This window comes from Heteronotia binoei, chromosome 21 (genome assembly GCF_032191835.1).
Source record: "Heteronotia binoei isolate CCM8104 ecotype False Entrance Well chromosome 21, APGP_CSIRO_Hbin_v1, whole genome shotgun sequence".
NCBI classification, from domain to species: domain Eukaryota; kingdom Metazoa; phylum Chordata; class Lepidosauria; order Squamata; family Gekkonidae; genus Heteronotia; species Heteronotia binoei.
The window spans coordinates 40419737-40435574 of NC_083243.1; the positions used below are offsets into that span (position 1 = coordinate 40419737).

Below are 15838 nucleotides of genomic sequence, written 5' to 3' on the forward strand. Positions count from 1 at the left end.
GCTCTGTCTCCAGATCTTAATTGTCAGGCAGGGACTTATGAGAGGAGGCAGTCCTTTAGGTATCTGGGTTCCAAACTGTCTAGGACCAGTCATGTGGTGGTTATCTTGTTAATGTTGCTACAAGGATGGGCTACAGATGCATCAGATTGAAAGGAAGAAAGGAGGTAGCTGAGGCAAGGTTGCAGATGAGGCAGTGATTAGAAGCAAACATTTCAAAGGAAAGAGGGCAAAAGGGGGGAAATGAAACAAAGCCTCATGGGAAGAGAAGCTGTAACCTTTCTGTTTTGGGGACATCTTCCTTTAGCTATCTAATTTAAGCTACTGTTAAAGAATGTCCCTGTGGTGCAGAGTGGTAAAGCAGCAGTACTGTAGTACTGTGGTCTGAACTCTCTGCTCATGACCTGAGTTCAATTCCGGCGGAAACTGGATTCAGGTAGCCAGCCCAAGGTTGAGTCAGCCGTTACCCTCCTTCTGAGGTCGGTAAAATGAGTACCCAGCTTGCTGGGGGGAAAGTGTAAAAGACTGGGGAAGGTAATGGCAAACCACCCTGTAAAAAGTCTGCCGTGAAAATGTTGTGAAAGCGTCACCCCAGAGTCAGAAACGACTGGTGCTTGCACAGGGGACCTTTCCTTTTCCTTTCCTTTCCTTTCCTTTCCTTTCCTTTCCTTTCCTTTCCTTTCCTTTCCTTTCCTTTCCTTTCCTTTTCATTTCATTTTATTCAATTTATATCCCGCCCTCCCACCGAGGCGGCTCAGGGCAGCTCACAACATAAAATTCTAACAATAAGATTAATGAATATTAAAATGCATTAAATAGTTTACAGCAGTTAAAACAAGAAAATGATCTATCAATGTGCTATCCTACAACCTTCCTTTGGGATTTTTCAGGTACCGGTCAGTTATATGCCAACCGGAAGAGGACTGTCTTACAGGCCCTGCAGAACTGCCCAAGGTCCCGCAGGGCCCTCACCTCTTCCAGTAGCTGGTTCCACCAGCAAGGGGCTGTAATTGAAAAGGCCCTGTCCCTGGTTGACTTCAGACGGGCCCCATGTAGAGGGCATTACAGTAGTCCAACCTTGAGGTGACCGTTGCATGGATCACTGTTGCCAGATTGTCGTGTTCAAGGAAAGGGGCCAACTGCCTTGCCTGCCTAAGATGAAAGAATGCGGACTTAGCAGTGGCTGCTATTTGGGCCTCCATTTTTAAGGCAGGCTCCAATAGTACCCCCAAGCTCTTGACCCTGTGTGCCATTGTCAGTGGCACACCGTCAAAGGCTGGTAGGGGAATTTCCCTTCCTGGACCACGTCGACCCAAGCAAAGGACCTCTGTCTTCGCTGGGTTTAGTTTCAATCTACTCAGCCTGAGCCATCTAGCCACGGCTTGTAACACCAGGTCCAAATTTTCTGGGACACAGTCAGGCCAGCCGTCCATGAGTAGATAGAGCTGGGTGTCATCAGCATATTGGTGACAACCCAAACCATACCTCCGGGCAATCTGGGCAAGGGGGCGCATGTAGATGTTGAACAACAATAGGGAAAGCATTGCCCCCTGAGGCACCCCACAATCAAGCGTGTGCCTCCGGGACAGTTCACCCCCAATCGCCACCCTTTGTCCCCGACCATCGAGGAAAGAGGAAAGCCTCGGTCCAGATGCCGCTGAAGGTCATCCACCAGAGCAACCAGCACTGTCTCCGTCCCATGACCCTGGCGAAAGCCGGACTGATGGGGATCGAGGGGATGGGGATGGGGATTTTCCCAAAGAACATCCAGTATTTTTGCTCTAGAATTATGTGTTGTTGTTACCTTTTTAAAAAGATTTTGAAGTTTTCTGAGCCCTCATGATTTGAAGCTCCCTTTATTATTATTTTCCAGTGCTGACTTGTCCAACAGATCAGGGGGGGAAATATTAGCCGTTTATATAATCATGTGGATGGTGGTTCACTGTGGTTTTATTGTAATGGATGTTGAAGAAGCATAAAAATATAGACTATGCTTGGAGTATATAAAGTGGGCAAGAAGGAATTGAGGCACTGTGGAATGGGATTTGCTGTCTTTGGAAATGAATTTGGGGACTCATGGCTTCATATGGGTTAGACAGAGTATGGCTTGAATCCACCAGAGCATTTATGCAAATAGAAAAATTTCTGCTTGCACAGTATGATTGTCCCCCTCCTACTGCAGTGCCAAATGCCACCCCCCTCCCCACAAAAAAAATGCTGCTTCTGGGGAACAGGATTGGAGAGCATTTGAGGCTGCATTGGGAACGAGGAGCAGAGAAAGGCATGCTCCGTGGACAGAACTTGTTCCATCTACAGAAACACTCTGGTGGATCCACCCCTATGACAGTTGGATAAATGTTGGACTCATCAGAGAACAGTAACAACTTCCATTGTGTTCTTCTAAACATACTGCTATTAGCAATTGAATGCTGTGGAAATTTTGAAGTGTGCAGCTATAGAGGCATGCATAGGGGGAAGGGGAATAGAAACTTCCATACTATCTCTTAAGAAATAGAAAAAGAATAACACAGATATGACTTGATGTAACAGCACCAGCAATAGTCTCATTAGAAATCTGTGAGTAAAATATGGGTAGCGGAAAGCCATGCATAGTTCAGATATGAGACTCCCAGACAACTAGAAAACATGATTCACAACGGATGGAGGCACCATGGGAGCTTCAAGCAGCATTAACTTTTGAGGGCTTCAAGCCTTTGTACAATTAGATTTGGTGTTGGAAGATGAAAAATTTATAAGGCCCTTCAACTGTGGGTTACCATTGATCCAAAGTTGTATTGTAAATTCAGCTTTCAGGTACACCTTAATAAATGAGAGCCCAGAGCCTGGAGTAACTGTCAGGGCAAAGACACATTGGAGGAAGGTTCTCAGTTTCTCAGGAGATACATTCACCTGTGTAAAACCACATAGGCACCGGAAGGGCATTAGTAATCCTAAGGGATGTCAAGCTAGTGGTTGAGTTTCTGTAATTAAACCTATGACATCCTTATGTTTTTTGTAGGAGCACTTCATTTTCCCCAGATGATCCAAAAGGTATAATCAGTATGTTGTGGGAGAAAGCAGGAGAAATATACCCCCACTGTGCAAAAGAGGGAAAAAAGGAGTGCACATTTGTCAGCCTCCTTTATTGATTGGGAAAGGGCAGTGGAAATACATTAGGTGACCTTTAAAAATTCCCTTCCATCTCTAACATTTTAAGAAATGGTGTGGGTTACAATGCCTAAATAGGTACAATATGGATTCACAATGATATAAAATCTAGTATGAAGATTTGGGGAATCAAATTGCATTTTCAGGAGCAAAATTTTCCTTATATGTAACTGAGAAACAGATAGTAGCTAGCCAACTGGATGTCCCAGGAAGGTTCATGCACTAGTTTAACATGGTGATTAACATGGTGCAGTTGACTTGTTGTGGCTAATTCTGGGCTATAGCATTTCATTTATCTTGTATACTATAGTGTACTATAGCTATGATACTACAGTTATGTTTTGTGTGCCCATAGCCAAGTACGTTCATTTTAGCAGACTCTGCCCTACAAAACTGGCATATGAAATTTTAAATTTATCTCTAGAATTAGGGTTGCATCAAAATGGCAAGTTTCAAAAACATGTTCACCAGTGTCCATTAGGAATTGCTTCAAGAGTATTTGCCCTCAATGAGATTTGTTTGTTTCTAGAAATGCTTGCTACTGTCTATCTGCCTATTGCCTTTTTATCCCATCCTATCTCCCAGTTCAGGGGGTTGTACCTAGGGTTCCCTTCTCCACTATGTGGTAGGGGTCCCACAGTTATCTAGAACCAGCCATGGTAAACAGTCCAGGCAGCATTGTTCTCTAAGCCAGCTTCATTTACCCTTAGCAGTTTCAACAGATAGCCATATCTAAAATGTATTGTGCTGCAACATCATGTTTACTAAGTGATCCCGGATTAGCTAGGATGAGCCTGGAAGGAGAAAGAAACTAGCCAGGCAAATATGAATAATGCTGAAGCAGCATCAGTTAGAGAAACAAATGGCAGTGAATAGGAGTGAGAAAAATGCACATGGTTAGTTAAGAGGTGTTTTGGGACATATTCTGCACACACAACTTTTACCCTCATTAAAACATGGTTTGTTCATTAAGGAGAGTAGAAGTTGTGAGAAACAATGGAGAGAGAATTCTTACCAGTGAATGTCTTGGAAATTTTTTTGTGGGAAATTCCCCAAAATGCAATATGCTCTACTTCATGGAAGAACTATTATTAAACAGAGTACACAATGGCATTTAAATCCTCACCACATCTAAATATTTTTAAAGCTTGGAAATGTGGTTTTTCTAGATGATAGTAAAGCTGACTTCTACTGGGCTCAAATAATTTTTGATGAAGTCAATGGAGTCAATTTTGTTAACCCTAAAATACATTTTTCTGACGTGTTTCAAATGGTGTTATCAAGGAAGACGGAGGTTCTCCTATTTCATACAATTGAAGCTGCTAGGTTGGTAGTTGCCAAGTACTGAAAATATATGGGGGGTGGGAAACAAAATGAAGGAGTGATAGAATGGAAAATGGTCATAATGGGCAAAATCACATCATTTAACAGGGCCAACAATGGAATGTGGGTTTTGAAGCCATGGTTTCACAAGCCTGTTCCTTTGGGTCCCAGGAACTTGGAAAAACTTCACGGCTGCTCTGGGTCTCTGCCCAGTGACACCACCCTTACTCTCAGGTGTACCAACTTCTCTCTAGGACAGTCTGACCATGCTGCAACCTGGTAGTGTTTAGTGAAGTCTGAACCAGGAGCAGGGAGCAGCTATACTAGTTCCTATAGGGCAGCTTGCCAGTGTGATGTAGTGGTTAAGGGCAGCAGTCTCTCACCTGGAGAACCAGGTTTGATTCCCCACTCCTCCTCCACATGAAACCTGCTGGGTGACCTTGAGCCAGTCACAGTTCTCTCAGAGCTTTCTCGGTAGTGGTTAAGAGCACGGACTCTTATCTGGGAGAACCGGGTTTGATTCCCCACTCCTCCACTTGCAGCTGCTGGAATGGCCTTGGGTCAGCCATAGCTTTTGTAGGAGTTGTCCTTGAAACGGCAGTTGCTGTAAGAGCTGTCTTAGCCCCACCTACCTCACAAAGTGTCTGTTGTGGTTGGGGGGGGGGAGGTTAAGGAGATTGTGACCGCTCTGAGACTCTGAGATTCAGAGTATAGGGCAGGATATAAATCCAATATCACCTTCTTGTTCTTCACAAGGGGGCTGTTGTGGGGAGAGAAAGGGAAGACAATTGTAAGCCGCTTTGAGACTCTTTAAGTTAGAGAAAAGTGGTGTATAAAAACCAACTCCTCTTCTTCATGTTGCAGGGGTGGGGCTCATTTTGTGGAGTGTGACTAGTGTAAACCATCTGCAACCATCAGGAAACTGGCAACATCATCCTTCTGGAGTATCTACTTACACAATACATTAGGTTTAAAATATTCCAAATGAAGAGGCTCCTTAATGCAGAAGGGGGGGAGAACCTTGCTCAGTTTCAGGAGACTTTAATTATCTAATTTAATAAGAGGGTAATTTATATTCCGCAGTGAATTAAGTTGTGGTACTAATTACTCTTGCAGTTCCAGGAAAAGAGAGGCCTGAGGTGCTGAATGCTTCAAAATATGTGCTGGATTTTTTTTTTTTTTTTGCTATGGAAAGTTAATGATCAACAAACTGTGCAGTTACTTTAAACTAGATATTGTACCAGATATATTTATATGTTTTAAAAAACATTTCATCTAGATATGTGATCAAGTGAATACTCTTGCCTCAAAAACCATTGTTTTTTAACTAGAGGCAAGTTGCTATAGTGGTTAGAGCTAGGGTTGCCAGTCCCCAGGTGGAAGCAGGGGGAGAGGTCCCCTAATTTCACAGGCTACTTGCCCACCACCAGCCAGTTGTCTGACAGGGAAGCCCTGTCCCCAAGAGCCATGACCCTGCACAGTGTCCCTGATGTGATGACGTCATAAGGAAGTGATGTCATCACACTGGGAATGCTGTGCGGCAACACTCTGATCTTCTTCGTGGTCTCTGTGCAGTCCCACATATGGGTAATCCATCAGGATCGAGCCCAACCTCAGAGAATTCAAAGCAATCTTGAAGCGTTAATTTTAGCGCGCCCTCCCTTCGTCCCGGGGAGGAGGCATCGCCTGCGCATGCCTGGATGAAGGGGAGGCGCCTAACCCACTCAGTTTCTTCTTTACTGCCGTCCGGAATACACCTTCCTTGCTGAGTCTCCTGTTTTTCATCGCAATCCGATTTCTCCACCATATACAGTCTTCCATCACAACAGGGTAGTGTTACGTCCCGACCCTGCATTCCTACCAAAGGTGGTCTCACCGTTTCATCTAGGGAAACCCTCTACTCTACCTGCGTTTTTCCAGCACCCTGCGGATGCAGGCCAACGAGCTCTACACAACTTAGATGTATGTAGGGCCCTTGCCTTTTACATTGAAAGGACACGACAGTTCCGTAAGGACACAAGTCTCTTTGTAACATACGCAACCCACAACCAAGGTAACAAAATCTCAACTCAGAGATTTTCAAAGTGGATTGTGGCTGCCATTAAATTAAGTTATGAACTGGCAAGACAGCCAATACCAGAATATATACGAGCTCACTCTACTAGAGCCGTTGCAACCTTAGACGTCCGTGCTCAACGTGACTCGTCCTTCGGACAGGCTGTGCTGCGATCCATCTTTGACTGATCCTCCCCGACACTCAACTCTGAGTACAATCCTATCCTTCTTGGCTTAACTAACCATGCTTCTGGTTACAGATCCAGCACCCACCTCCTGACGGAATAGCTTGCCAATCACCCATATGTGGGACTGCACAGAGACCACGAAGAAGATAAACAGGTTTCTTACCTGTAACTAGTGATCTTCGAGTGGTCATCTGTGCAGTTACACATGCCCACCCATCCTTCCCCGCTGCTGGATGCTTATTATCAGTAGAATTGGTCCACCTATACGGCGGCGGGAAGAAACTGAGTGGGTTAGGCACCACCCCTTCGTCTAGGCATGCGCAGGCAATGCCTCCTCCCCGGGACAAAGGGAGGGCGCGCTAAAATTAACGCTTCAAGATTGCTTTGAATTCTCCGAGGTTGGGCTCGATCCTGACGGATTACCCATATGTGTGACTGCACAGATGACCACTCGAAGATCACTAGTTACAGGTAAGAAACCTGTTTGTTTTGGGGCAAAATTCTATGGGTTGAGCTTGCTTGGGCTATCCAGGTCAGGGTCTTTTAACTGTTTCCAAAATGCAGAAAATAAAGCGTTTTCCAGGCTATGGCTAGTTTATGCCAAGAAAAAAAAAAGCCTGGAATTGCTGCACAGGATCATGTAAGGCAGTGGTCCTCAACCTTTTTGGCACCAAGGACCGGTTTTGGGGAAGACAATTTTTCTACAGACTGTGGGGGGTGGGAGCACAATAGTTTCAGGATGATACAATTGTGCACTTTATTTCTATTAGTTTGGTGTAGTGGTTAACTGTGTGAACTCTTATCTGGGAGAATTGGGTTTGATTCTCCACTCCTCCACTTGCAGCTGCTGGAATGGCCTTGGGTCAGCCATAGCTCTCACAGAGCTGTCCTTGAAAGGGCAGCTTCTGTGAGAGCTCTCTCAGTCCCACCTACCTCACAGGGTGTCTTTTATGGGGGAGGAAGGGAAAGGCGATTGTAAACTACTCTGAGACTTGTAGTGGAGGGCAGGATATAAATCCAATGTCATATTCTTTTTCTTCTTACATTGTAATATATAATGAAATAATTATACAATTCACGGCCCGACCATACGAACATATGAAGCTGCCTTATACTGAATCAGACCCTTGGTCCATCAAAGTCAGTATTGTTTACTCAGACTGGCAGCAGCTCTCCAGGGTCTCAAGCTAAGGTTTTTCATACCTATTTGCCTGAACCCTTTTTTAGTGGAGATGCCAGGGATTGAACCTGGGACCTTCTGCTTACCAAGCAGATGCTCTACCACTGAGCCACCATCTCTAACAGCTCACGGACCGGTACCAGTCCACAGCCCGGGGGCTGGGGACCCCTGATGTAAGGAATCTTATTAAGTAATAGTTATTCAGCTATACTGTCAGGAATCTTAAAGTTGCTTGTTATTGCTATTTTTTAAAATCTTATTTATCAATGTATTGTTAAGATTCTATATCAATTCTTGTTGGGTTTTGGAGTGCAAAATTCCAGTATGGATAGAAAACTGAAAACTCCATTCTATATCTGTTCAGAACATTCATTTAGTAGGTTTGTAACCACTAAAGAGTAGTTCTGGAAAGTTAAACTGTGTTCAGTGACAACTTCAATATTTAGAGCACTTCATATACTCTGGCTAGGATCTTCCAGATCTTGTTTCCTAGAATCATAGAATAGAATAATAGAATCATAGAGCTGGAAGGGACCTCCAGGGTTATCTAGTCCAACCCCCTGCACAATGCAGGAAACCTACAAATACGTACCCCAAATTCACAGGATCTTCATTGCTGTCAGATGGCCATCTAGCCTCTGTTTAAAAACCTCCAAGGAAGGAGAGCCCACCACCTCCTGAGGAAGCCTGTTCCACTGAGGAATCACTCTAAAGGTCAGGAAGTTCTTACTAATGTTGAGCCGGAAACTCTTTTGATTTAATTTCAACCCATTGGTTCTGGTCCTACCTTCTGGGGCCACAGAAAACAGTTCCACACCATCCTCTATATGACAGCCCTTCAAGTACTTGAAGATGGTGATCATATCACCTGTCAGCCACCTCCTCTCCAGGCTAAACATCCCCAGCTCCTTCAACCTTTCCTCATAGGACTTGGTCTCCAGACCCCTCACCATCTTTGTCACCCTCCTCTGGACCTGTTCCAGCTTACCTACATCCTTAAAATGTGGTGCCCAAAACTGAATACAATACTCCAGTTGAGGTCTTACCAGAGCAGAGTAAAGTGATACCATCACATCACGTAATCTGGACACTACACTTCTGTTGATACAGCCCAAAATTGCATTTCCTTTTTAGCCACCGCATCACACTGTTGACTCATGTTCAGCATATGATCCACTAAGACCCCTAGATCCTTTTTGCACATACTACTGCTTAGACAAGTCTCCCCCATCCTATAACTATGCATGGGATTTTTCCTGCCAAAATGCAGGACTTTACAGTTATGCCTGTTAAAATTCATTTTATTGGTTTTAGCCAGGTTTTCCAGCCTGTCAAGGTCATCCTGTATCCTGTTTCTGTCGTCTTCTGTGTTTGCAACCCCTCCTAATTTAGTATCATCGGCAAATGTAATAAGCATTCCCTCTATTCCTTCATCCAAATCATTTATAAAGATGTTGAACAAAACAGATCCTTGAGGCACTCCACTTGTCACTCCTCTCCAAGAGGATGAGGAACCATTCGCAAGCACTCTTCGGGTGAGATCTGTCAACCAGTTACAGATCCACCTAACGGTAATGGTATCCAAGCCACAACCAAACCAAATCCTGGTGGTGGGAAGTCCCACCTCCCATTGTAGGCCCTCATTTGCTGTTCCTGGGGATACCCTACAAACTGTTTTAGTGGGTGCCATGGACTCCAGCATCATTTGGGGGACAGGAAAGTCCCATTTCTGTTGTTGATCTCTACTCATGCTTCTTAGGATCTTAACCACAGGGGTTTTTTTGAGCAGGAATGCACAGGAATGCAGTTCTGGTCGCCGCACCTCAAAAAGGATATTATAGCTTTAGAGAAGGTGCAGAGAAGGGCAACTAGAATGATTAAAGGGCTAGAGCACTTTCCCTATGAAGAAAGGTTGAAACGCTTGGGACTCTTTAGCTTGGAGAAACGTCGACTGCGGGGTGACATGATAGAGGTTTACAAGATAATGCATGGAATGGAGAAAGTAGAGAAAGAAGTACTTTTCTCCCTTTCTCACAATACAAGAACTCGTGGGCATTCGATGAAATTGTTGAGCAGACAGGTTAAGACGGATAAAAGGAAGTACTTCTTCACCCAAAGGGTGATTAACATGTGGAATTCACTGCCACAGGAGGTGGTGGCGGCCACAAGTATAGCCACCTTCAAGAGGGGTTTAGATAAAAATATGGAGCACAGGTCCATCAGTGGCTATTAGCCACAGTGTATGTGTGTATATAACATTTTTTGCCACTGTGTGACAAAGAGTGTTGGACTTGATGGGCCGTTGGCCTGATCCAACATGGCTTCTCTTATGTTCTTATGTTCTTAGGAACACAGTTCCGGCTGCCTTGGCATTAAGGGAGGTGGCCTAATATACAAATGAGTTCCTACTTGACTGTTTCTACAAAAAAGTCCTGTGTGAAACAATGGTGACATCAGGGGTGTGGCCTATTATGCAAATGAGCCCCTGATGGGCTTTTTCTACAAAAAAAGCCCTGCTTAGCCATAATCTTGTTGTAATTCTTGCAAACACCAGGATGGACCAGTATTATTATCCCCACATTGCAGATCAAAGGATGGCTGAAACATGGAGAGAAGCCTTGTGTGAGACCACTTAGTTGACGATAGAGGTGAGATTTGAACCAAGGATTTCCCAGATCATAGCTTGTCCAGTTAACCACTGTGGTGTACAACTAAAAGCTGACACATGTTTTGTGACAAAATGTCAAAAGCTTGATCAAGCTGTACAAGTAAGGGTTAATCACCCATTACTAATATGATATATTTCAAGCCCCCCTCCCCAATTAAATCAAGCAGTTTTTCAATTTTGTTCTTTTTTGCCTTGAAATGTTCTTAGAGAAAATGTCTGGACTTTTCATTAGAATAATTTTATTCCAGCAAAGCACAAACATCCTGTTTAGTATTGCCTTGGGGGATGTAGCTAGATAATTTGAAAATTTAAAATACTCTTTTCAATTAAATGGAATTGTCCCCTTCCTGGGGGACTACTCAGAAACAAGTGATTTTGGTGTGTATGTGTGTATGTTTAACAGGCCCTGTAGAAGCCACAGAATAATATCTCCTGTATGGCCAATCATGATGCATGGACTGAAAATCAGTCAGGGAAACACAGCCTGTTTTTCTATCCTAGACCATCCCTAAAGTCCATTCTCCACTCCTAATAAGAGCTCTGCTATTATAACATATGCAGTGTATTTAGGGGAGCCTTGTTATGCCATGACACGCCAACAGAACTTAAACATTCACATGGTATTCCTTGCCATCCTGCACCCTCACTGTCTTTATTCCAGCCTTTATATTGTGGTCTGGTGCTATGAGGGGAGGGATGGTGGCTCAGTGGTAGAGCATCTGCTTGGTAAGCAGAAGGTCCCGGGTTCAATCCCCGGCATCTTCAATTAAAAAGGATCCAAGCAAGTAGGCGTGAAAAATCTCAGCTTGAGACCCTGGAGAGCCACTGCCAGTCTGAGTAAACAATACTGACTTTGATGGACCGGGGGTCTGGTTCAGTGTAAGGCAGTATGTGTGTGTGTGTGTGTGTGTGTGTGTGTGTATATATATATATATATATATATATATATATATATATATATATATATATGAATGATCTTGGATTGGCAATTAAGGAGTTCAGTAAAGAGTAAGTAATTTTTCTTCACCAAGGTCACAGCATTGTCCTGTGGTGTTTCAAAACATCATTTGCCTTTTACTCTCTGTTTCAGCATATTTTAAGAGCTAGGCTGTGAATGCTAAATTGGAGTCTGACAAATATAGCTTGATTGATCAAAGCTACTATAGACTATCCAAGTCTTCCTGGCTTTTAGATGTCCATCTGTTTTACAAGACCTTATAGACATTTATCCACAACTAGGAATAAGGCCTGTTGTGAAGAAGAATACAATGGTCTCTAGAAAGAGGCTCTGGGCGAATGCCTCTCCACCCTTGCTGTCTTCCCACCCACCCACCCAAGTGAAGGCATTCGCTCCTCCCACCCTTGGTGTCTTCCCATCCCCAACTTTGCACCCCCCCTCCAAATACCACCCCAAACCACTTCTTCCTTTCAACTACCCCCACACCCTTGACACTCCACTATTCCCCTCTCCTGTTACATTCACTCACCCCCACCCTTGCTGTCTTCCCCCCCCCACCCAACCTTTGGCCTTCACTCACCTCCCCATCCTTGCTGTCTTCCCACCCATCCCCAAACCTTGGTATTCACTCACCAACACACACACACACGTGTCTTCCCACCCACCCTGCAGCTGAAACAGATACTGGCTTTCCCCCTCTCCTGTGTGTTTGTGTCCCTGTGTCTGTGGTGGCTCAAAGTCCTGAAAGAGGCCCAGAATAGAGATAGAGAAGAATAATTATGGGGAGCATGTGTGTGTGATGACAGTCACACACATGCTGAAGCTCAGCATTCCTTTTGTTTGCAGTGCATTTTTGCCGCCTTTTCCTGTCATGTTCAGCCTTGTGTTTAGCATCAGTTTGAGCTTGTTGCATGATCTGGGTTTTTTGGTCTGGCATGGTTGTGTTATGGTATACCATAGAATATGTATCTCAAGGTGGCCATTTTCTGTAGGGGAACTGATCTGACTTCAGTTTTCCATCTTCTCCCCCTCTCCCTGCAGCCTCTACCTAGGAAAAGGACAGTCTTTCTCCACAGTATGGACCAAAGCAGGAAGGAAGCAACCTCAGCAGGGTATAATGACACAGACTCCACCCTGCAAAGCAGCCATTTTCTCCAGGGGAGCTGATCTCTGCTATCTGAAGAGCAGTTGTAATTCTGATTGATCTCCAGCCCTCACCTGGAGATGGGCAAAAGTGCTTTCCCAGGAGGAATTGGCTGGTTTGGAGGGGAGAGTCGATGGCATTATCTGAGGTCCCACCCTCCTCAAACCCCACCCTCTCCAGGCTCCATGCCTCAAACTTCCAGGAATTTCCTAACCTGGAGCTGGCAACCCTATCTCCTTCCCAGAGGGTGTTGCCAGGGCTAGGGTAGCCAACCTCAAGATGGAGCCTGGCGATCTCCTGGTATCACAACTGAACTCCAAACAACAGATCTCTCTCCCCATGCAGAAAATAACTGCTTTGGAGGGTAGACTCTATGGCATTATATTCAGCTGAGACTTCTCCTCTCCCCAAACTCTGGCTTCTATTGACTCCACCACAAAACATCCAGGAATTTCCTACCAACCTGGAGCTGGGAATCCTAGTCAGGACTGGCCCTAATGACTTCTCCAAGACCAAAATAGGCCTGGAAATGGCCTTCCCCCCACCTTTTACTGACAGAACCAAGCTTGGTTGCTTAGCAACAGCCACTGCCCAGCAGCTTTCCCAGTGACTCAATCCTCATCTGTCCTGGGGCTAGACAGTGGGGTTGCTCTTTGAGTGACACACAGCTTAGCCAAAGGGAGGATAGATGAGTCATCCTTGGTGCAGCTACAGCTTTATCTATAGGATTACTTTTGTAAAAAGTTCAGTATTATACTGTTCATAGATAAGATAGGCAACACGCCTTATATATTAAAATTTCAGCAACTAGTTATAAGAGCACCAGCAAAATCTGTTATTGTCATAAACTAATTTTATCCATTTCAGAATGAACAGCATACACAGTAACTGTTGATATTTCTGTCTTTGCCAAACAAGAACAAATCTTCACTGTGTGTAAAAACCAACAATCCATAATAAGATGCAGTATAAATAAGGCTAGATTGAAGTCCAGTAGCAGCTTAGAGACCAACAAGATTTCTGAGATATAAACGAAGTATCCTAGATACTTTGATTTTTGAAAGCTTATAACCTGAGAATCTTGCCTCTAAGGAGCTAGTGGGGTTGAATCTAATTCATCTACTGCAGACCAACATGGCTACCCTCTGAAAGAGTATAAATAAAACACCATGTATAAATTCTTTTATTAGTTTTATAACTGGAATGCTTTTCTTTTCTAGGGAAGTTGATCAGGATTCTGATGGCCATATTAGCTTCAAAGAGTTTGAATCAGCAATGAACTATGGACAAGATAATTTGTCGGCACTTCCATTTACCTGAAGTGCATTTTCTGAGGGAAACGGCACAATAAAACTTCCACACCTAAGATATTCTAACATCTACAGAGCATTTTGCTTCCAAAAGAGTTTTTAATTCATCTACGAAGCTGTTGAAAACTATCTTTCAAAACCTATCTGTTGTGACAACTCCATAAAATTACTGTTTATGTGCATTCATATTGACCTGCTCTGTAGACTTCAATATGTATATTTCTGTTTTCACAATAAATCATTTTAGTGAAATTTCTGTTTGTTTCCCTCTTTATGAACATGTTATTAATATTGGTAATAGCACCTGACATAGCTTTCTAAATTTGTCTGAAAGTGAGAAAATCCTGATACCCTAAAAATATTTAAAAACAACAAATTAACTGGAGAAAGGGTATTTTGCCATTGCTGGACACAATATGACAAGTTACTTCACATAACAAGTTTTGAAACAAAGTTAAATTTTTATACCACCATCTGAGATAGTGATTTAGTCTCATAAATCTCTTCAGCCAGTAGTTAAAAGAGAAATTGTGATTCACACAAGGCTATCCAGCTGAGCTTCACAATTAATTTAAATCTGTTTTCCAACATTTGCCATCACCTGAGGGGTTTTAGTGCACTGGATCTGGTTTTGTGTACTTTCTGCTTTTATTTCATGTCATTTCAATACCTTCTTTTCACCTTTGTCAGGCATAAAGTTTCCAAGTCCAGCACAACTGGAGCCTGTCATTTTAAAGTCAAAACCATTCTCTGTGCTGCTCTGTTTTCACTTGGTTCTTGTTCCTGCCATTAAGGGACTGTGGCGTAGCAAAGCAATGTAACCCTCTGCAAAGCTCATCTAGAATTAAAGCAAAAATTAGGGTAGATGAGCCAGAGGACACTAGCTTTGGGATGTTGCTGCCTGAGATGTGGCAGCACAACTCTATATTTTTCCCAGCTACAGAAAATGCATAGAAGAGGCCTGTCTGATCTCTTCTAGTCTTCAGGGACTTAAGTTGAGCATGTGCAAGAGATTTTTCATTGGCCATAGCTCCCTGGCACACGTCTACTGCATCACTGGTGATTAAAAGTATGATGGGGAGACACGTTTCTCCAAGGACACACTCATGGGACACACTCAAAGAGTGAGTTCTCTCTTGGTTGAGAGACTTGGGCAAAGGAATGGCATTGTTTAGTCCTATTCTGTTGTTGGTTTTACAGGCAGTTCAAGCAAAGCTTCACAAGTCTTTACTCATAAAAGAGATGTGAAGTTTGACACCAAATGAACGTATCAGAAAAATGCTGCTGTCAAAGATTCAGAACTTGTCAGAATGTCTCCCTGGTTAAACAGGAATTGCGGTGACGCTGCCATGTTGTACTTCAGTGTAGCTCAGATTTCCAGAAGGCAACTGTTGCCTCCAGATCTGAAGAGCATCAGTCATTGAACCAGCAGTTTCCCATTTCTCACTTGAGTGACTTGCTTAAACTATTTCTTGTGGTATGCCTTTGCATGCAGACCTTCACAGGTTACTTCACTTCACCACAACTTCTAAATATGTTCAGTTTTCAATACATTATAAGAGCTTTACTTTCAGCAATGAAAATTACTGTGAAAGATGTACACTGGCTGCCAATTTGTTTCAAAGTGCAGTTCCAACTGCTGGCTCTTACCCGTAAAGAGCTCTAAAATAGGCTGAGACCAGGATACTTGAAGGACTACCTGTTCTCATGTTGTCTAGACTGCCAGTTAAGATCTGCGTCACAAGCTCTGCTTTCTTTGTCTTCAGAGGTAAGGTGAGTGGCAACCAGAGACCTGATTTTTTCAGGAGTGGCTCCTCCCTTGTGGATTGCCCTTCCTCTTGAGGCTA

The 15838-nt window shown here is 43.7% G+C and overlaps 1 protein-coding gene across 2 annotated transcripts in view; it reads left to right on the forward strand.

The window, feature by feature from the left end:
• EFCAB11 (EF-hand calcium binding domain 11) overlaps positions 1-14243 on the forward strand; it is a 64952-nt gene extending 50709 nt beyond the window's left edge. For both annotated transcript variants that reach the window (XM_060261579.1, XM_060261580.1), the window contains one exon: positions 13902-14243. In XM_060261579.1, the coding sequence (XP_060117562.1) occupies positions 13902-14001 (100 nt within the window). In that variant the 3' untranslated portion in view covers positions 14002-14243. The remainder of the gene's footprint in view (positions 1-13901) is intronic.
• Positions 14244-15838: the final 1595 nt, after the last annotated feature.